This window comes from Populus trichocarpa, chromosome 3, assembly GCF_000002775.5.
Source record: "Populus trichocarpa isolate Nisqually-1 chromosome 3, P.trichocarpa_v4.1, whole genome shotgun sequence".
In the NCBI taxonomy this organism is placed as follows: Eukaryota; Viridiplantae; Streptophyta; class Magnoliopsida; order Malpighiales; family Salicaceae; genus Populus; species Populus trichocarpa.
The window spans coordinates 4,474,745-4,497,247 of NC_037287.2; the positions used below are offsets into that span (position 1 = coordinate 4,474,745).

The window sequence follows — 22,503 nt, forward strand, 5'->3', positions numbered from 1 at the left end:
GCACTAAGCCAGCTCCTTCTCCACAAGTTTTTATTGTTGAAACCAATCGAGTAGAACCTAATCTAGAGTTTCAAACCTTGTTTCAAAGGGATTAGATGTTGCTAAGTTGGATTTTTTCTTCTTTGAAAGAAGTTTTTTCCATATATCATTAAAGGAGTTGAACTTAGCTGACAAAATTATGACTCGGTTCTTAGAGGAAGCAAAGTTAATTGTTGATACTCTTGCCTTTGTAGGATTACCAATGTCCAACCAAGAATTCAATGCCAATATTTTTAGACTCTTACCACATGAGTACCATCCTATTATTGCAGCCATTTATACCCACAAGGATCATGTTGCATTTCATGAATTATCAGGTCAATTAATTGTTTATGAAGTTTTGCTGAAAAGTTCTATTCATTGACTTGTTCCTATTGCTAATGCTACTCAATCCACTACCACCAACTTCAAGAATCATACTAACAATAGCAACCGACAAAGTCATGGTTTCATAAATTCTAAGAAGTTCAATAGGGGTTCTTGTTAAATCTGTAGGTGGAGGAATCATTCAGCCAAGTTTTGCAAAAGAAGATATGAAAGAAATGTTGATTCACCTACTGTAAACATGACTGCCTCTACCATTTCTACTGATGGCTCAGGTTGGTTTCCTGACACTGCTGCTAGTCACCATATGACTCTAGATTTTGCCAGTCTGCATATCCTTGACGATTACAAAGGTGTTGATACTATCGTTGTTGGTGATGATAATGGTATTCCCATCAAACATATAGGGCAATCTACTATATTAGGTGCCAATTCAAATCCACTCAAACCCAAACATGTTGTGCATGTTCCTCAGATTCAACGAAACCTTGTTTCTGTTAATAAATTTACAAAAGATAACTTTTGTTTCTTTGAATCCCACTCTAATCATTTCTTTGTGAAGGACCAGAAAACTCGAACAACCTTGCTCAAGGACCTGCTAAAGAAGGATTGTATAGGTTCCCTGGGATTGGAATGTAGAATTCATATTTAGGACCCAGAGCTTTTGTTGTAGAACAGGTAAATATGGAGGATTGACATGTGAGATTAAGACACTTAAATTATTCATCACTTTTATTTGTTATTATGAAGTTTCATTTACCTTATGTTGGTGGCAGTTATGTAGTTCTTGTTGATTAGGGAAGATGAGTAGGTCTACCCTATCTAGTACAGGTTCCATTACAATAAAACTATTATACCTATTGCATTCTGATATTTAGGAATCAACTCCTGTTTATTTTTTTAATAAAGTTTATTTTATGGTTTTTTATTGATGATTTTTTAAGATTTTTATAGCTTTATCCTATTCAGATAAAGAGTGATGTTTATCAGATGTTTGCTTTAATGTTAGAAAGTGGTGAGTTTCTTGAATATCATACACACAACGGAAACAATAAAACAAAATTATTCAAGATTCCTTAGAATCCTATTAGACAGATCTAGAGTTGTTTAAGGATTTATTACCTGAAAATCTGATCTTTTTCGGCTTTGAATAATTCTTTAACAGCAGGATTATCACAAACCATGTGTCGTTCAATTGTTCGGCCTCCAATGATATTTCATAAGAACCACTAGTGAAAAATCTCTTAAGTCTCTATTTAGGAGAGAAGATTGTTATGCTTAAAGTGCTAGCTCTTTATTTTGTGACTTAATTTTTCTGTCTAACAAATAACCACACAAAAAATAAAAGGCATACCTTACTATTTATAGAGAAATATGAAAAACCCTATAAATTAACAAAATATCAATTTTTCCCTTGAAAAATATCCATATATTAATTCAAGAAAAATTTTGAAATTAACTCAATCAAGTCCTTGATTTTTCTAGGTCTAGAAATATAATCCCTGTATTAATTATATTGTGTCCTTAATTTCTAAAATATATTTTAATCAAGTCATAACTTAATTAAATCATCCTAGTTTGATTTCTAACTAATGGTTCTTAATGTATGTGACCTATTAAGTTCCTAATATATTAATCCAAATACAAATTCTAATTCTAATTAAATAATTTAATTTATTAACAATTTAACAATTGATCAATTTATATTTGAACATCAAGTGCATCGTCTATCAACGTGTCATAATCCCCCAAATATTAGAAATGTCATTTGTGGTTTGACTTAGCCTTTCAGTGATCTGTTTCTTAGTGTAATTAATATCCTTTCATCAATAATATTTTGATTTAACATTAAAGTATGAATTATACTACCATGTTAAATCATATTTGTTCTCTACATAATGTCATTGATCATTTGAATAAGAATTGAAACTCTTTTCAAATCTCATTCCACCTTGACCAATGATTTCTCAGTCAATACTATTTGATAATAGATGGAACATTTTCTCTAATTTACCTAGTGTGATGAATCCTCTCTTGATCACTTAAGTACCTTCATATAGTTCATGTTATATCCAATGTTTGCCTCTTCGTTACCTTAATTAAGATAACATGTAACAGGATCAAAGCATAACATTCTTTGTATAAGATAACTTAGTAATCTCAAGTTTAAGGATCACTTACACAGCCGTCACGTGAGCGTTTCCATACACATAGGTTATCTCTCCATATAGAATTCTCATACGGGTCATTTCAGTGTACATGTCTTATAACAAGCACTTATATATTAGTTCTAGGTAACCTTTATACCTCAACTTATAAGAACAATTATTTTCTTTCATAAAGAAAAGAACATAATATATACCAGTCTCTACGACTCTAATAAATATCCAGTATTTAAGAGTGCATCGACTAAGAACATTTTAGGAACAATGCTTTGATGCAATAGAAATTCCATAATTATAACAACTTTATAATTTCCCTTGCAAATTATTTTTTTTCATTGGACTTTATCTTTACTCTAGATTCATAAATCAAATATTAGATTCATTAATCTAATATTATTTAAATATTAATGATAAATTAATCCTTTATTAATAATAAATATGTATTTACATGTATATAATAATATCATGCGTAACCAACCAATTGGCTACAGGGCATATTAAACTAACATAAAGGCAGTTTGGTAGAAAGTTAAAGACCTTACAATCACACTAGGGTAGAGAGTACAAAACTGTACACAAGTATTTATAACATTATGGTATTCAACATTGAATTGCATGCACTTGTACACATGAACAAAATGGAGTCTCGGAAAAAAAAAATAGGCATTTAATTGATACTGATCTCACCTTGTTTGCTCATGCTAATGTTCCTTTTTGGTTTTGGTCATATGCTTTTACAACAATATGTTATTTGATTAATAGAATGACTTCCATTGTGTTGAATAATGCTAGCCCTTTTGAGAAATTATTTAAGAGTTCACTTGATTATAAATCTCTTAAGACTTTTTGATTGTATTGTCTATCCTATGTTAAGACCATATAATACCTACAAGTTTGCTTATAGAAGTAGACATTGTGTTTTGTTAGGCTATTCACTTACTTACCTTATTTATTTGTGTTTAGATTTGGATACAAATAAGATTTATACCTATAGATATTTCAAGTTTGATGAAAGTTGTTTTATGTATAAATTAAAAGATGGTTTACATAACTCAATTCTTGGCCACCCATCCTAAGAATAGATTGCCATCACACTATGACTGACTCTTTTGAATCCAATCTCAAATGCATCCATTTTGTCTTCAAGTATATATTATTCACCTTCACCACCTACACTTACTACCAACATTTAAGCTCTTACAAACCTTGGTCTTCCTGACCATATTCAAGCACCTAATAGTGTAGACAGGTCAGAAATTTTCATTATAGCAGAGACCGACAATCTAGTGATAATTCCTATGGAAGCTCATACAACAACTTCTCCTCAGTCATCATCACAACTTCCTCCTCTAACTGATAAATTGGTGATAACTTACCCCGTGACTTCGAGGCCAAATCCCAAAAAGAAATAAGTTTTTCTTGCTAGCACCAGTGTTAAGTCTCATATGCTAAAAGAACTAAATTGTTATATTAAGGCAATGTAACAACCAAAATGACGTGTTGTTATGACAGCTGAACTGACAACATTGATTTCTCATGGCACGTGAATACCAAAACCACCCAATGCTAATGTTATAGGTAATAAATGAGTGTTCAAACTCAAACATAAGGCAGATGGGTTAATGGAAAGATGCAAAGTGAGATTAGTGGCAAAGGGTTATACATAATAAGAGGGAATCGCCTACTTAGCTACCTTCATCCGAGTTATTAAGGCTATTATGATTAGAAACATTATAGCTCTTGCAGTTTCTAAAGGTTGGGAATTATGATAATTAGACTTCTACAATGACTTTTTTAATGGCAATCTCGAAAAGAGGTATATATGGCACAACTATAAGGCTTTATTGATTATAAATGCCTTTAATATGCATGCAAATTATAAAAGTATATAAATGGCTTGAAATAGGCTCCATGAGCATGGTTCTAATGGCCAAGTTTTTTTTTGCTTATTGCTAGTTTTCAAGGCTCTCACATTGATTCCTCCTTGTTTATTTATAAACATGGTCTAGATGTCTTGTATTCTACTTTCATAACACAAATATCTTCAAGATTTGTTGGCTAAAAGTCAGATGAATGGTGCTAAGCCTGTAAAAACTCCTCTTCCCGATACTTTGCAACTTAAAATCTCGGATGGCGATCCAATGGATGACCCACACTTGTATCGTCAAGTTATTGGTTCTTTACAATATGCTTGCTTGACAAGACCAGACATAGCCTACGTTGTCAACAAGCTATGTAAATATATGTCTAATCCTACCACTACACATTGACAAAGTTATAAGAGAGTCTTACGGTATTTTAAAGAAATTGTTAACCAAGGCCTTTTCTTTTTTCCTTCATCAACAATATAGTTGTAAGCTCTTCTTTTTTATACGGATTGGACAAGTACACATGATGATAGACAAAGTAAAGACGGTTATGCAATGTTTTTAAGCAAGAGCTAGATTTCCTGGCCAGCTAAGAAACAACCAATAATGTCTAGATCATCCATTAAAGCAGAATACAAGGTTGTTGCTAATGTCACTTCTTTCATTTGGCTACGATCATTAATGATAGAACTTGGTCGCCCTATTGATAGCCCTATTAACTTATGGTGTAACAATGTTGGTGCCACTTACTTATCTTGTAATCTAGTTTTTAAGGGAAGGTTTTATTTGAGAGCGGATAGCAAATGACAACATTAAAGTCTAGTATATTTTTAGTAAAGATAAGCTTGTAGATATATTTATAAAGCCATTTGCAAGTGTTAGATGTTTTCTTCTCAAAGACGAGCTTCACATTTTGCCCAACAATGCAAAGCTTGAGAGGAGGTGTTAAAGATATTTAGATATATAGTTAGCATTGTTTAAATTTAAAATGATTAGGTAGTTTCAGATAATGATAAATTGAATTCCATTTGGAATTCAAGTCTTAACACTCAAGAGGGTTTCAAACATGATATTTCATTAAAATCTCTAAATTAAATTAAATTCAGATAATTCTAAACATGCTGTTAGTTTCTAGAGTTGTAAATGATAGAAAACATTGTTTAAGTCCACAGTGATTTCTCTCAACATTTACAATATTTTATCCGCACAATTTAGTTTTTTCTAGAATTTGTAGCATAAAGACATAATTAAAAGAAAAGCACCAAACCAACAACCATAAAGACCTCTATAGCTAATCTCATATTCACGTAATAAAACATGTTTTAGTCCACTTATTTTCCATTAACTTTTTTTTTTTTGCTCCTTTAGATTAGGATTTTAGTTTTCCTTCAGAACTTTATTTTATTCACATTTCAATCCCTAAGTTTGAGGGAGGACAAACAAAGCTCACTTGACCATTTTTTAGCAACAAAAAATTAATCTTGATGTTAATGGATTTCATTTGACAAGAAAAGTTTTATTTATGTGATTTTAATAATTCATCTTGTCCGAAAACATAGATTAGGACTCAAGAGTTTTTTATTCGAGTTAATGTTTTCATTTTTTGATCGATTAAATGTTCTTTTAAGACTAGAAGTGGGTTTTTTAAGGTATGTTGGGTGTTTTCAAGTGTTTTAAGGTGAAAAAAGGTTGAAAATGATTTATTTTTTTGTCAAATAAATCAGAACTAGACTTTCTAGCCACCTGATGTGGTTGGAATCTGTACAAGCATACAACATATTGTTTGCCACTATAGATAATGTGTCATCTGCTTTATTAAAAAATAATAATTGGGTAGATAACACGTTATTTTTCCTATCAAACAAAACAAAAAATGAGAGAAGGCCAAGCACTCGGGCCTCACTTACAAGCCCACATGTGCTCGACCTCTTTTTAACTTGTCAGGTCACGTTGAACCATCCAAACTCAAGTGTCTGACTCTTTTAAAAACTCATTTATTATTTATTTTAATTTTTATTAAATTAATTATAATAAAGTAATTTAAATTATATTTAGGATGTTATTCCATTTAATACAATTTAGTTTTAACTTTTTTTCAAATAAAGCTATATCATTTTCTTATAATATTAGTAAACACTTTTTTAAAGCCCTTCATGATTATTATTTTGGTTCTTAAAGTTCAGTCAAGATTCATTTGCATTAAAAATTAACAATTAATTTTTTTCATGATGTCGTGCTTGGCCATTCTTTTTTTGCATTAAAAATTAACTTATAATCTTACTTGCAGTATAGTGTAATAAGTTGGCTAGTCTAATCCTATTTTATTTAGAATTATAGTTGATATTTGAGCCAATAAAATAGAAACCTAATGAGTTACACACATTAATAATCATTGATAAGAAATTAAACTCGGATAATTAATCAAGTATGACTTGATTGTAAATAAATTTTAGAAATTAAGGATCGGAGTGTAACTAATACAAGGAATTACATTTCTAGATCGAGAAAAATCATATAAGAACTTGATTGCATAAATTTCTAACAACTATCCTAAAATAAAATATGTGACATTTTTCAAGGGGCAAAGTGATATATTTTTCATTGATAGGGATATCAAGTTTTCTCTATAAATAAAATGTTACACCTCATATTCTTATGCACTACAACAATAACTTATAGTGGATTTAAGACTAGAGAAAAGAAAAATGAAAGAGTTAGCACTCAAAGCCTAATAATCTCTCTCTTCTAAAAAGATATAGGAGATTTTTTATTTAGTAATTCATGTGGATTACTTTTAGAAACCGTATAATTGAATGACTTGTATGATTTACAACAATCTAATCTTGAAGAGTTGATCATACTTTCTTCATATAATATTTGCACAAATTAACCCTAAACAATCTTATATTATCTAAAAGGATCCACGCAACTCCCCATAAATCTAAAAAATAATGTTTTTGCTACATTCATGTATTTTAAATAACCCAAGAAAAAGATGCATTGCTTGGTATTCACATCAAGTTTAGACCTTTTATCTTTGAAAAATATGCACAAATACTTTACATGGAAAGACACATAAATATTGATTATAGGATACATCTTTGACGTATAGATCATTCCCACATTGACAATGAATGATGATGTCCTTCTGTTTCCTCGAGCTAGCTAAGTTAATTACTAAATATTGTAGGTAATTAAGGAACAAATTCATATACATTTGAAAGCACGTTAATCTGATTATATCTTCTGTTTACATAATTGATCAAGAATGGCATCCAGGACAACAATTAACTAATGATCTCTAGTCATCTCTTCGTACTTGTACTGAGTAATGTTAAACATCAAGATAATATGTTAAGAAATTAAAAAACTTTAAAAATACACATTAGTCGTTGATCATAGTCTTAGTAAGTGAGACTCACTTGTAGATTTCATTAATTCCATGTTTAATGTGTGTTCTTGGAGTTTTTTTAATATCATATTTTATTATATTAATTAGACCATCCCTGACAGAACAAGATGAACTGTAATAATTCATGCAAAGGTACAAACTCAGAAATCAAAGCATGCATGCATGCAAAATAAAGCACTTAATTAATCTAAATTTCTGCTTGTTGCAGCTGCATGAGTCATCTCTCTAAGCTTAAAAATTAACAAGAATATTTGAATTAATCGTTCATGATATATGGTTACATTATTAATTAATCTACGATGACATAAGTAACTGCGTGGATGGCACAAACCTCATATCTACTACCTGATCTTGATCATCAGGCTCAAAGTTGACGTCGTCGTTTACATCAAGAATCGGCTTCAAATTATCATCTTGCGTACTACAGTGATCATCACCGTTATAAGTTTGCTTAAGCTGATCATCTAAGTAATTAGGCGATGATGATATCGACAAGTTAGAAATATCCTGCACGTTGGCCGCGGTGGCCCATGCATTTGCAGGATCTTGATCTTGTAAATGTAGTTGATTGTTATCTGGATTATGAATAACAAATTCTTGTTGATCTTGATGTTCTTGTGGGTATTGATCATGATATTGCATGACTGGATCGTACATGTCGAAAGTATCTGTAATAATGATACTTTGGCAGTCATGATCGGTCTGATGATCAGGGGCTGCGGCAGCGGCAGCTGCTGCTGCTTGTGCTTGAATCAATTGAGTCTGCTGTTGGGCTGCAGCCTGGGCACGATATATAGCAAGGTGATGAAGAACAAAATCAAGTTCAGCCCTAGTGTATTCAATTTGACGTTGGAGTTCTCGAATCATTCGATAACATCCTCCGACGGGATCATTTGCACGGACATCTGATTGAAAGATGATGGTACGCATGGCTTCGTCCTTCTCGGGAGGGTTAAGGTTCTTGATGATCTTGCTAATGTTGCTAACACCAAACAATTTATGGGCATTGAGGAATTGTCTCTGGCGATTGTGAGGGAAATAAGGGGCGAGAATGCAGTCAGGAGCGCACTTCCTGCGTTGGTATTTGCAAGCTGCACAAGCCTGGGTGGTGCTGTTACCAGTCCTTGAAATATTGCTCATATTTTTGCTGTTTGCTATTGTTGTTTTAGAGATGACGAGAGAATTCGGATGCGTTGCCGGCGGGGCTGGTGCTGTTTTCTTATTTAGAAATGGTTTCTCTCTTCTTTTTCGCTCTGCTGCTGCTTTTAGATCCTTTCTTTTCTCCCTGCCAACAAACCAAGGATCCCTTTCTTGGAGGACGGAGAGAAAAACAAGACGAGAAACAAACACATATGATGATGATGATATATGACAACCCAGAGAGAGACAGATCATTTATTCACTTGATTATGATACATGATCAGGGAGTACAGTAGAGACTATTCTTGGGCAGGGGCGAGAAAATACTAGAGACACAGTCAAATTTAGTTAGGTGTTCAAAATCAATGTGTGGTGTTCAAGCTAAAGCCAAAAATAGAGTTTCTATCTGTATTTAGAATGCTTTACAGGGTCAGAACAATCGCAGTCAAAATGATGATCTTGCTAATTAATACAGATTAAATTAGTTAAGTTTTCCTAAGATTTTAATTAGGACTTTCTAATTACTTCTTTAAACACAGCAGTGCATGCCCCTTAACTTGGATGCCATCAATGCCTGACAGTTTGCAATTGTTTTTACTTTTGGAAGATGTTGCATTTGTTTTTAAAAGGTAAACTTCTGCTTTGTTTGCAGTAACTACTTCAAACCACCAATGCGGCCACTCGAGGCATCGGAAAAAATTCAACAAAAGTTTTTTTTGAATATGCTGTCTTTTTATTTTTTATATAAAAAAATTTCAAGTGTAAATCAAAAATTTATATATATATATATAAATTGGGAATTATTTATGTAAATAAATGAAAAAAAATAGTTAACAACACTACAAAAAAAATAAAAAACAAATATAAATTAAGATATTTAATCTAGTAATACAGGCTATTTACCTAATAGTATTTAATAAATTTATTTATTAAAATTAGTTTTTTATCAACAAAATGATAAAAAAAATAGACTCCAGATAAAATTAATTGAATAAAATAAAAAGGAAAAATATTATACGAGGCTGCACATATTAGAAACATTATCCAAAAATAAATATTTTTTATTTTTAAAAATAAAATTAATCTATATAAAATATAAAAAAATAATAGATAAATCAGAATAATCTCTTCAAAAACTAAATACATATAAATTAATTAAAAAACAATTACTATTTAAAAAAGACTAAATAAGTAAAATAAAAAAATCATAAGGAAATGGACAAATAAATTTAAAAATTATTTAAAAAAAAACATATTTTTTTATCAATAAAAAATGCAAAATAAAAAGAGAAAAACAAAATCAAGCTCTATTGAGCCTAGCAAGCCGAGTCCATACGTGCGGGTCTTTATTTAAAAAAAAAATATGTTCAAATATTTTTTAAAAAAAAACCCAGACAAATACATCATGTGTATTTGACCAAATTAGATTAGAATGGTATCCGGAAAATCAATCCTTATAGTATTTTTACTTAGAAACCAGAATGTTTTAGTCGGTTAAAGTTGCTCTCACTATTTAAAAAAAGCTAAAGTAAAATAAAATAAAAATCATAAGGAAATGGACAAATAAATTTAAAAATTATTAAAAAAAAACATATTTTTTATCAATAAAAATGCAAAATCAGAAGAGATGAAAAAAGATCAGGCTCTGCTAGTGCATTTGACCAGATTAGACTAGAATGTTGCCAGGAAAATCAATCCCTATGGTTCTTTTACCCTTTTTTTTTAGATTAACGTGGGTGTTCGGCCCAGCTTGAGCGTACCTCGACTAATCACACGGGCCCTGAAGTTAACGACCATGTAAACCTCTAGTGGCCATCATATGAGCAACCACAGGGCTCGAACCTGAGACCACAGAGGGAGCAAATCTCTTAGTCCCAAGTTCTTACCACTGGACCACCACCTAGATGGTTCCTATGGTTCTTTTACTTAGAAACCCAGAATGTTTTAGTCGGTTCAAGTGGGTCAATTAGTCGATTTAAGTTGCTGTCATTGTGATGACTTTACCTTCTTCGTGGTTGATAATTTTGTACTCACCTTCTACTTTTCCATGGGGCTATTGGACTCATCAGCAAATTCAAGAGCTGATTTTATTTTTCTTTGGTTTAAAATTTTGATGAACAGCATTTCACCGTCGTCTCATGTTTTCTGGCTTCCTTTTTGGGTCATTTCTGCGTTTTCTAGTCCTTAGTTTGAACCACAGCGCCATAAATTGCAGTTACTTTCAAGCTTGAAGGAGCTGGAAGAGCACCATCCATGCATTCTTTCAATGAGTAACTTCGTTTTTGGTTGTAGAGAATTTCAGTAGAGGATCGATGTTGCTGATGATGCCTTTGACATTAAAATAAAATATCTCAATCACTTTTAAGAGTAAAATATTATTAAAAAAAAAAAAAACCTAGATCATAGCTATTATTAGTTCATTGACATGCGCATGCCATGGATCGAATTATTTTTTTAAGTATAAAAAACAGTTCCAAGATTACTGGATTTTTTTTATATAATATTATTAAACCTGGACCAATAATAATGTGATTTGTATTTTAAAAAAAATTAAAATAAAAAAATTCTATAAAAAACAAATCAAAACCAATTAATTCTATAGAAACCAAAATAAAACATATCATAAAGATCAATTCAAATAAACTAAATGCCTAAAAAAATTCAGTATCACATCTTTTTTTTTAAGAATTTGAGATGATAATATATTTGATTAATTTGGGATTTGCGACCTAACCCGCCAAGTTTACAATTCAGGTCATGAAATCACTTGAGTTTATTTTTAGTTGGTGGATTTAGAATCCAATGTCTAAAAACAAAGTGGAACTCATCTCACCAAATAGAACTTATAGACACTAAAATTGACTATTTTGATTGCCGCAATCAGTGTCAACAATAATTTTTTCTATGTATCACTGAAATCCAACAATTTTCTCTTTCTTCTCTCAAACCATGCACCTCAAAATAATGAAAATAAATTTCCCCTCGCCATGCACTTAAGGGAGAAATAAAAAAAAGTTTTGGGAAGAAGAATAATTCATTATGAAAGCCATAGTGAATTGTGATAAGGGCTACAGTGGCATGAGGGACAATAATTTCCCCACACCTTTTAGTATTTTATAATAGCTTTTTAATTCATACTTTGTTGCAAGTCGTATATTTTTTTTTTCTAAAAATAGAAAATTAGATATGCAGGCTTTTCCGATACATTTTCTTACATGAAAAAATTCTAAGTGTAGATTAATAAGCTTATACAAGTATTTAATTAAATAAATCAAGAACTATTTATGTAAATAAATAAATAAAATAATAATTAACAACAAAACTGGAAAAATCAAGAAACAGATGTGGATCAAAATATTTTATATCACAACATGAGATATTTACTTAGTTGTGTTTACTGATTTTGTTTATTAAAATTAATTTTTTATTCAAGCAAATGATAATCGAGATAGACACATACATGGAATTCATTGAAAATAAGAAAAGAAAGAAAGGTTATGCAAGACTACACATATTAGAAATATTTTTTTTTTCTATTTTAAAAAATATATTTTATCCATATAAAACATAAAAAAAAATTATTGATGAATCGAAACAATATCTTCAAAAATTAAATATATACAAAATTGATTTAAAAAAATTATATTTCAAAAAGGCTAAATAAGAAAAATAAAAAATCATACAGGAAGATATTAATTGAAACATAAATTAAAAAAAAATATTTTTAAAAAAATATTAAAAAAAGGTGTAAAAAAAACCAAAATTACAAGAAAAAAATAATAATAATAAAAAAAGCAATGACAATTGAGGTGTCAGAAGTGCATTTCAAGAAATAAGAAAAAAAAAACGATTCAGGTTGTAGCCCTGATTTAATCAATTGGTTTTATTTTAATTGGACAATAAAAAAATAGACAATGATAGTAAATAAACATTTTTTAAAAACAAATCACGATAATTTGAAGGAAAAAAAAAACTAACAATACAAAAATGAACAAAAAAAAAGAGACAAAAAAACTCAGTCCGAGTAAGGTAGCATGATAGACATGTAACTTAGGTAATAAAAGGCAAGTCAACCCTGGTTAACTCACAAAACTTGTGGCCTAGGTTATGAAATTGAAATAACCCGATAGAAAAAAAAAAGAATTGAAGAAAACCACAAAACCAATCTTTAAAAAAAGGGTTAAATTGAAAAAAAAAATTGTCTAAGAACCATTTTAACCCAATAGTTTAAGTTGTTAGGTGAAGTCTCAGGATATGATTTATATTATTATCTAACATATCTCCTCAAGTTCTGAGCTTGAAACTTGTACAGATTCACATTACCTTGTGCTTAATTTTTATCAAATAAATAAGGATAGTGAGATTCGAACTCGTGACTGCTTGGTCATTAAGGCTCTGATACCATGTCAAAGAACTATCTCAACCCAATAGCTTAAGCTGTTAGGTGAGATCCTAAGATATGATTTATATTATTTTCTAACAAAAATAACTTTAAAAAAAGAAAAAAATTTAAAAGAATGAGTACTAAATAAAAAAAATACACTATAAACTTGGATTGAAAAATGAAATTAAAAATCAATAAAAATTTTACAAAAAAGTCAAGAAAAAAATTATAAATTAAAAGAATAAGAATCGAATTGGAAAAAATAATTTATGAAAAATTAGAATTTAATGAAAAATTTAAAAACAAATAAAAACATCATCAGTTAACAACTTTAAATGTTTTTAACTTTAGAGGTAATTTAGTTATTTTATCATTTCAAAAATTTTAAAAACAAATAATAACAATTATTTTTTGAGCAATGGACATGAAAAAAAAAAACCATATTATCTCGTTTTGTGTTTGGTTGAGAGAGAAAAAAAAAGCGCCTAGGAACCTCATTATAGAAATGATCTTGTATTGGCTGACCACATTAAAATTAATTTTTTTATTTTTTAAAAATCAGTCCAAAAAAAATTAATTTAATTTTTTTTTTTCAAATTTTACCCTTATTCTATTTAGAACGGAATACCAAACAAAACTTTAGATCAATTTGAGAAGACATTCGGTTCACAGCCGCCTTGCTATCGAGACCTGGGTTGTCCTTTTGAGAGAGGGGAGGGGGTAAAAGGTGGATTTTTTCCATTGGCTGACACGTTGACTGTCTTCGAGAAAAAAAAATCTAACCCGACCCGACCCAGGGCCGGACCCCAACCAAAAGGCACTAGACAGAACCCATTATCTCGGTCTAAGGCAGAATATATATATTTTTTCTATAATTAAAATGATAGATTCCCTTCACCAAGTCATGTCCAGCAATCAGCTCTCAGCTCTCATCTCTTGGTGAAGGGCGGGGTTCCTTTCTTGTCTTGCCCAGAAACCTATTTTTGTTCTCATTGGAGAGGAGAGTTTTTGCGAGATTTTGTAATAATTAATGTCATAGTTTGCAATTTCATAGGATGTATAGAAAGTGAAGGTCTCCTCACCCAAATGAAGTAAGATGTCATCGGCAGTAGCTGGCGTCAAGCAGAGGAGAATAGCAATCTACTCGTTGAACAAATAAATACATCTAGAATTTTAAAAAAAAAACCCAGGTCTCGATAGCCAATTTGTTTTGATTCACTTTGTATTCATGGATGAAAAACCGTAGAAACATCCTACAAAAAAACAAAATTGCGAATTCCAAAACTATTCAATTTCAAGTCTCTGAAACATCAAGCACAAAGATATTTCATCCTCTTTGTTATCATTTTGTACTCTTCAATGCTTGGTCCTGCTTTGTTTTTCGTATATAAACGAGCATCAAGGGAGACATACATGGTATGCAGGATACAAAACTAGGCATGCAAAGTTAGTACATTCACCAGCAGCTATGTCCAGTCAAAAAAAAATCTGCCTGGTATCATTCAGTAGAAAAGATTTGTGGATGGTTTGATTTTCACAACACAAACTATTCAAATGATGATCATTTTGTATAGATCTACATAATGCATGGACAGTTCAAATATATGGTCGAGCCTAGTGATGGAATAACAACAAAATCCTAGAGCAAGAGTTACTGAGTTGTTTGCAGTTTGAAACCAGAAATGACATAAAAAGCAATTAAGAGTAATTGAAACGATGATTCATCATCAACTTTTCTTTTGCAACAAGGAACCGTCAAAAACTTTCTTGTTGCAAATCAGCGTGCCAATTTCAGGTGGTGTGCAAATTCACATCTCTAACGAGCTCCAAACTCGGATATATCTTTGCACTATTATGTAGGCTTAAATTGTGAGAAATCGTCTAAAGCTAGCCAGTTTGTTTTGATTCACTTTGTATTCACGGATGAAAAACCAAAGGTAAATTCAAGTCAATACTATTTATCGTATTTTCAAGTAACAAATATGGAGTGAGTGAAAAAATAAGGAAAACAGATAGTTGATAAAAAAAAAAACTATTAAGTAAATTTCGAAAGACATCAACAGCAACATTGTTACCCATATCAGTCACACAGCTCAAGCAAAATCCAAAAAACAATTAAGAGTTCCACTTCCACCCAAAACAACAGGTGGCTTCCTATTTTTGCTTAATAATTTGCTTTCACTTGATTGTTAACAAACACTCGTCGGGTTTGAGTTCTAAAGTAATTTTCTTACCCTGTGCTCGAGGGGGAAAAGCAGTCATGGCTCAGACTTGAGAAGCTCTTCAACAGAATTTCTATACTTGCCAATTAGCTCCCTGATATTGAGATATAAATTAATTTCATGTATCAAGCAAGTCAAGAACAAAAGCAAAGAAATACTCTTTAGAGAATATTTACCTCCTTTGATTTAGCAATTGTTCACTTTCCTCCAGCTTTCGCTTTTGTCCCTCAACTGTCTGCACAAAATATAAAAAAGATTACAAAATCAAAACATTGGAACTTTGACGAACCATTAGGCTTAATATGAACATCCTAAAATGACTGGTTTTGCATTGCAATTTCATGGTAATTTGGTAATATATATACATCATGAATCAGGCCAATGATAATGCGAGCCATGCACTAAGGTTTCTATATTTCTTCTATCATCTCAACTCTAAATCATTGCATTTGTTCCACATTCTAAAGACGATCAAACGCGACATAAACAATCAGATACAACAGTATAAAACCATCAAAACTCTAGAGAAAATAAACCCAAAAAAAGAAGAAAGATTAATGGTTTAGAATAGATAATTACCATGGCTTTAGCATTAATTGAGCTTGAAATGGAATTCAACAGCTGCTGACACTTGTCAAAGTGAGTGTTCAATTCATTGACCTTTCCAATGAAACAAAAAGAACCCATTTTAGATCGAACTTGTAATCTCTTTTCTCAATTCTAAAACACAATAAACAAAAAGAAAATTCCCATGTTAATGATTCTTCTTCTTTTTATTTCTTTTTTGAAAAAGAAAAGAAACAAACCAACCAAAGCATCAGAATGCTGATCCCGAGTTCCATTCTCAATAGCATCAGCTAAGTTCTCCGCCAACTGCAAACAAACAAACAATCAAAACAAAACCCTTAATTTTGTATAGCACAATATATGTGTGTATGTATAGATTAAGAGGGTTGAGTTGGTAACCTGTAAGAGATGAAAGTGTGAAGCCAATGATTGGTGGTGATGGTTCTGTTGCTGCACTTGCGGTTGTTGCTGTTGCTGTTGTTGAATAAAACGTTGTTGCTGGGACTGTTGTTGCTGATATTGCTGCTGCTGTTGAAATTGTTGTTGCTGTTGGTTAAACTGCTGCTGCTGCTGAAACTGAGTAAATTGTGGTTGTTGCTGCTGTGGAGACAGGTAAAACTGGTCTTGATTTGAGTGTGCAGGCGAGCCACTGTGTGTCGGAACGCTTGGGATCACTGTCCAGCTCCCTCCTCCACTGAATGATTGATCCATTGCTCTCTCTCTGGCTCTCTAAAACGCTGAACCCTTCTAATTCTACTTTCCTTTAAAGAAGAGGAGGCAGCCAAGCTCACGAAACTACTCGTCGATTCGTATTGGTGGAACGTCAACTCCCCATAAACGACACGTAGTTTCGTCATAGGCGGGGGTAACTCCATCTAGAGATGACAATTAATATCATCATTAATACATTCAAAATACCTTAAAAATGCATAGTTTTGTTATTAAATAATAAATAACATCTTTATATTCAAAACTTAATTTTTAATTAATATAATAATTATAATTATAAAAAAAAATTAAAAGAGATAATGGTTTTACTATAACACATTTATTGTGTACATGCTCATGATTCATTGTGAATTTTAATTAAAACAATAATAATAATCAAAATTTTCTTTAGAATTAAAGGTTGTGATTAAATTACAGAATTTGATTAAAGGTTAATTTAATAAAATATAGTTTAAATTTATATCCTAATAAGCTTTGGATCTAAGTTGAAAATCAAATATTTAATTACGTCCAAACATGAAAAAAATAATAAAAATAATAAATCTAATATATAAATTAAAATTATTACACCTAATTAACAAAATAATCTACAATAAATAAAATTTCTAGTTTAAAAAATATCATAAATAAAATTTACATCCTTTGTTGTCACATTTAGATATTCAAAATAAATTAGTGCAACTTTCTATAATAATCGATAGTGTTTTGTTGGATAAATTGGGATTTTTGCAGAGAGGACGACAAAAGGTGAGAATTCAAGTCGGGAAGTGGTTTAATTAAGATAAAGCAAAAGGATGTGCTATGAAGAACTGGTCGGAAATATCATTTAGAGAGCGACAATTTGCGGTCCAAAAGGGTGGAATTTCTTGGCAAGATTGAGAGGATAACGCCACTGTGGTGGTTATTCTTGCCACTCTCGCTCAGGTATATGAAGTCAAAAGTTCACCATAGAGGCTAGTGATTTTTTGGGTGGAATTTGGTGGTGGCTTGCTAGACAGATTGAACAAGAAGAAGAAGAAGAAGAATAGGCATGGTGTTCTTAGAGATGAGAGAAAAAATCAATTAGATTTTCATTGATTCAGTTTTTTTTTTTTTCCCGTGAATAGCCAATTTTATACGTTTATTTGATATATATATATATATATATATATATATATATATATATATATATATATATATGAGAATAAATTTGTTTTTTTATTTAAATTTAAAACTTGAGTTGATCTGTAAAATGTAAAATTGACTAAGTTTAACAATATTAAGAGTAATTTTTTTTAATTTAACACTTTAATAACTTATTTTTTTTTATTTTATTATTTTATTATTTAGTGTTAAGTTGTATTTTAAACTATGCTATAATGTAAAATTATGCTTTTAAACTTTTTTTTAATTTTTTTTGGGTTATATATTTGTTTCATGGATTTTGTTTTTCAATTCCAACCTTCAATACTAAATTTGTTGGAAATAAAACTTTATATTTTTTTAAATTGCTTTTTATAAATTTATCTTGATCTTATGACTCAGACAACAAGTTTAATAGATTAATCTAAGTTGACTCGCATCTTTTTTTTATCATTTTTTCTAATTGATCTTTTTATAACTTCATCTTTCAACATTGAATTAGTTGAAAATTAAAATTTATGATTTTTTTCAATTTATTTTCTATGAGATTATCCTGATCTCATGAATTAGATCACATATTTGACAGGTTGACTTGGGTTGACTCTATTTATTTTTTTGATCATTTTTAAATTGCGTATTTTTTTAACTGCCTTTGTATTTTTTTTTATTTGCTTTACATGGAGTTATTCTAATTTTATAATCCGGGTTACGGGTTTGGAAGGTTAACTAAGGTTGTCAATATTTATTTTTTTAGGGTTTATTTTTAGTTGAATATATATATCACCCTCCAACAACTAAATTTTTTTCTTTTATTTAGTTTTTTTTTCAATTTTATCTTTAGGTATTAGGTTATTTGGGGATATTTTTTTTTTAATTTGTTTTCTATATAGTTATCTTAGTTTTATGAATTTAGTTTTTTTTTTTTTCAATTTCAACCTTTAACATTAGATCTGTTGGAAATGAAGTTTTATAATTTTTGTAATTTAATTTTTATAAAGTTATTTTAGTCTCATGATCCAGGTCGCGGGTTTAACTTGTTAGCCTAGGTCGACTTAAGTTTTTTTTAATTGATTTTTTTTATTTCATCCCTCAATAATAGATTGGTTGGAAACTGAGCTTCATATTTTTTTTTATTTTCTTTCTATGGAGTTATCCTAATCTTATGATCCAGGTTGATTAGAAACTGAGTTTCATATTTTTTTTTTTTATGGAGTTAACCTGATCTCATGATCCAGGTGCAGATTCAATAGGTTAACCCGAGTTGACTCAATAGCTTTTTTTGTTCTTTTTTAATTTAATATTTTTTTTAATTTTATCTTTTAATATTGGTTTGAGATTAATAATTGACTTTTATAATTTATTTTGATTTATTTATTACCAGGATCTAATCACCCATGTAATAGATTTGATAGGTCAATGCAATTTGATTTAATATATTAATCTCAATATCTAAAAAAAATATCATTTAATACGTTGTCCTATATATATTTAAAAATAATATCATCCAATATACATCATATTTTAAGTTTATGATTAAAAATATTTTTTTATTAAAAAATATATTATCAATACTTGAATAATGTTTTTATATTAAAAACCCACATCAACATGCACCAACAATCTAGTCTCTACTATTTGGTGGTATATATTTAATTGTATTTTTGAATTTTTATTTTGTTTTTATATTTTTAAATTATTTTGATACGAAGATGTTAAAAATAAAATTTTAAAAATAAAAAATATTTTATTTTTAAAAACAATTTTTACTGCAATTCTAAGCAAACCGTGTTTTTGTCAAGAGAAGACTCGTCGTTGGGTGGTAGTAGAACCAGACAACTGCCAAGAAACGGCATGTTGTTTTGAAGTGGGCACGTAGCTTCTCTCATCTCCCATCTCCCATCTCCCTTCTAAGACAACACAGGAGAGAACAAGACAAGAAAGACAACATTTGTAGCTACAACAAGATACGAGGATAAAGGAAACTAAGAAAGAACAAGAAAGGTTGCTTGCTCTGCCTACTTTCATTATCATGTGTGTCTGTTTGTCTTTCTCTCTCATTTTCTTTTTCTCACCCTAATAAACCATCTCTTACTTCTGATTTAATAATTACTTTCCTGCTTGCCTTTGTTTTGTGCTTGTGTTTTTCTTTTCTTTTCTATGTATGGGGAAATCATGTATTGGATATTGAGGGTGAATATGTTATGGGTTTTTGTGATCTTATTGTAATTTGTTCAAACTTTTTTATTTTGATCAGCACCCTTTTGGATAATGCTTGGTAGCACAAAGTGTAAAGGATTTTGTGATAGGAAAAGTGTATTAAGATTCATATGATTGATGTGGTTGGCATATGTAAGAGATAAGAGTGTTGTGAATATTTTTAAATTGTTGTTTGTTTCATTGAAGCTTTTGCAAATAATTGTTTCAGTCACAACCTCTTTAATGTTTTGTGTCTTATGGTCTGTGTCTGTATTGTTTAATACTAGTCTTAGTCGTTTGTGCTGGCTACTTCTGTCATGTAAATGGACAGTCTGCTATTTTCGTTGAGGTCTGAATTATTAGGGTTCTTTGTCAATGGGTAGATGCCTGAATGAAATGTGTGATAGCAGCGATTGTATTTCCAAAATTGCTGTAATTCTTATAGAAGAAATGAGAACGGGCACAAAGAGTTGGGTTGTTTATTTTAGTATTCAGGAAGGATATGTTTATGCTTGCTTACTGAAATGAGTGATAGCAGCGATTGTATTTCCAAAATTGCTTTACTTCTTATAGAAGAAATGAGAACGGGCACAAAGAGTTGGGTTGTTTATTTTAGTATTCAGGAAGGACATGTTTATGCTTGCTTACTGATGAGGTAATTTGAAGGAGACTGCCTGCTTTGTGAGAATAAAATGGAATTGCAGAGAAATTTATCAATCTTTGATAGTTTTTCCTTTGATCAGGTAGTTGTTATATTTCAACATCATGATGGGATAGAAAGAAATCTTCATTTTTGTTTGCTATCCCACGAAATCTCCAGCATTAGTTATGTAAAAGATTCTAAGTTTATTACAATGAAAATTTTTGTTCTCTTATCCTTCCTTTTCTTCTTGCCTTTCTTCAGAACTTTTTGGTGACAATTTATGTGATTAGCCTAGTGTGCCTTGTCTTTTCAAAGTCAAGGGGCAGGGGAACTAAGAATGGTGTTTAGACTGGGATTTGTGTTGTGTCAGTTACTGGACACATCACTTCCATTTCTGTGAAGGAAATAGAAAGAAGCTGCTGAAAAATATTTCTCAGACAAATTTCTCATCTTCTCCACAAGAACATATAAAGGGATGCATTGATTTTTCCTTTTTATTTTTGCCCTCTATTTAACTAATTCTGCAAAGGCAGTCACGCATGCTGATAATATGAGTGTTCTCATTTTGAGGTTTTCTTTGTAACTTTTGAAACCTGTACTTAAAGTTCGAGGAAGAAACTCTGTTCACATTCAAAAAAGGATATGAAGAAAGAAAGAACTGGGGCCTCCACATGTTATGAATTGGGGCAGCAAAATCATGCATTAGAACAGCTTTAGTGGGGTCAAGATGTTCTTGTTATTTATAGCCTAAGGTTCATTTATTTTGATAAGTTGTTATTGGTTATTTTGGTTGATATGCTAGGTATTTCATTTGGCATTTTGATACAAGCAGGCTTGTGGAAAATTGAAGGTTCTGAGCATTCATGAGGATCTGACACAACTATATCCAACGGTCCGATAAATGATGGATTGACTTGCTAAAGGAAAACTATTTGTAGAATTATTTGGAAAAATTTGAGTCTGATTTAATGGTCAGATCTCTTGTTATCTTTGTTTTAAGATGCTAAACTAGTTTGACGCAAGCAGATCTCTATATGATTGTGTTAGATCCTCGCTCGAATACTCACAACCTTCAATTTCCACAAGCTGCTGCATTTGCTTGTTATTTTTATGGATGGGACAACCTTTTGATTATTTCACATAAATGTGTTTTGCAGTTCCCATAAGAAATGGCAGTAAAACCAACAGTTGCCTTGAGGGCTGTACTTGTAGGGGGTGTAGCAATATTTGCGAAAGTAGCAAGTGTAATGAAGGCTGCTGGTGGTGTGAAGCTAGGGGCTGCTGCAGCAGCTGTCACAGCAGCTGCAACTGCTGCTATTTCTGGACCAAAAAAAGATTCAAATGATACCTCACCTTCACCTTCACCTTCACAGTGATTAATCTTCAGTTTTGGGTTCATTTGTTCTCAGGTAATTTTAGTATGTAGCAAGTTGAGAGGAGTTTGGCTCGTGTTTGAACTTGATCTAGAGAGAATGTTCAAGCCAAGGAAATAAAAGAAAAGACATTGTGGATTTACATCGAAAGCTTCCGGTACTGCGGATAACATTGATTATTTTGCTGATTTTCCTTCAAGTTTTAGGGATAAATTGTTGTATAAAAGCAAGGCACTGTCCCACTCAAATGATGGCTTGTTGTTTTCTTGATAAAATTATGACCGCACTGCTTGATAGAGGCAGTGTTTGGTACTTAGCG

General features: G+C 30.8%; 3 protein-coding genes across 4 annotated transcripts; 1 reads left to right on the forward strand and 2 right to left on the reverse strand.

The window, feature by feature from the left end:
- Window positions 1–8,034: 8,034 nt before the first annotated feature.
- On the reverse strand, window positions 8,035–9,593 carry LOC112326949 (LOB domain-containing protein 20). Its single transcript, XM_024597604.2, has one exon. The coding sequence runs from the start codon at window positions 9,201–9,203 to the stop codon at window positions 8,103–8,105; it is 1,101 nt and encodes a 366-aa protein (XP_024453372.1). The 5' UTR covers window positions 9,204–9,593; the 3' UTR covers window positions 8,035–8,102.
- A 4,777-nt stretch (window positions 9,594–14,370) lies between these two features.
- LOC18096815 (mediator of RNA polymerase II transcription subunit 9) lies at window positions 14,371–16,896 on the reverse strand. The gene is made up of 6 exons (XM_024597053.2): window positions 16,521–16,896; window positions 16,365–16,427; window positions 16,134–16,214; window positions 15,731–15,789; window positions 15,567–15,648; window positions 14,371–14,585 (listed from the first exon to the last, which is right to left on the reverse strand). The coding sequence occupies exons 1-5, from the start codon at window positions 16,830–16,832 to the stop codon at window positions 15,591–15,593; spliced, it is 573 nt and encodes a 190-aa protein (XP_024452821.1). The 5' UTR covers window positions 16,833–16,896; the 3' UTR covers window positions 14,371–14,585; window positions 15,567–15,590.
- Window positions 16,897–19,786: 2,890 nt separating this feature from the next.
- LOC112323220 (uncharacterized) lies at window positions 19,787–22,500 on the forward strand. Of its 2 annotated transcripts, none has more exons than XM_024597714.2 (2): window positions 19,787–20,003; window positions 21,969–22,500. In XM_024597714.2, the coding sequence occupies exon 2, from the start codon at window positions 21,981–21,983 to the stop codon at window positions 22,185–22,187; it is 207 nt and encodes a 68-aa protein (XP_024453482.2). In that variant the 5' UTR covers window positions 19,787–20,003; window positions 21,969–21,980; the 3' UTR covers window positions 22,188–22,500. The 2 variants fall into 2 exon arrangements, with proteins under 2 accessions (XP_024453482.2, XP_024453481.2); XM_024597713.2 differs by having other exon boundaries at window positions 19,798–19,973.
- The last annotated feature ends 3 nt before the right edge of the window (window positions 22,501–22,503 follow it).

Bases quoted from the DNA above. Each gene is read 5' to 3' on its own strand.
- LOC112323220 (XM_024597714.2), top strand. From the start codon at position 21,981: ATGGCAGTAAAACCAACAGTTGCCTTGAGGGCTGTACTTGTAGGGGGT.
- LOC18096815 (XM_024597053.2), bottom strand. From the start codon at position 16,832: ATGGATCAATCATTCAGTGGAGGAGGGAGCTGGACAGTGATCCCAAGC. The intron at 16,215-16,364 runs GTTGGTTTGTTT...TTCATTGGAAAG, and splicing joins ATCAGCATTCTGATGCTTTG to GTCAATGAATTGAACACTCA. The intron at 15,790-16,133 runs GTAATTATCTAT...TATTTTGTGCAG, and splicing joins CAATTAATGCTAAAGCCATG to ACAGTTGAGGGACAAAAGCG.
- LOC112326949 (XM_024597604.2), bottom strand. From the start codon at position 9,203: ATGATCTGTCTCTCTCTGGGTTGTCATATATCATCATCATCATATGTG.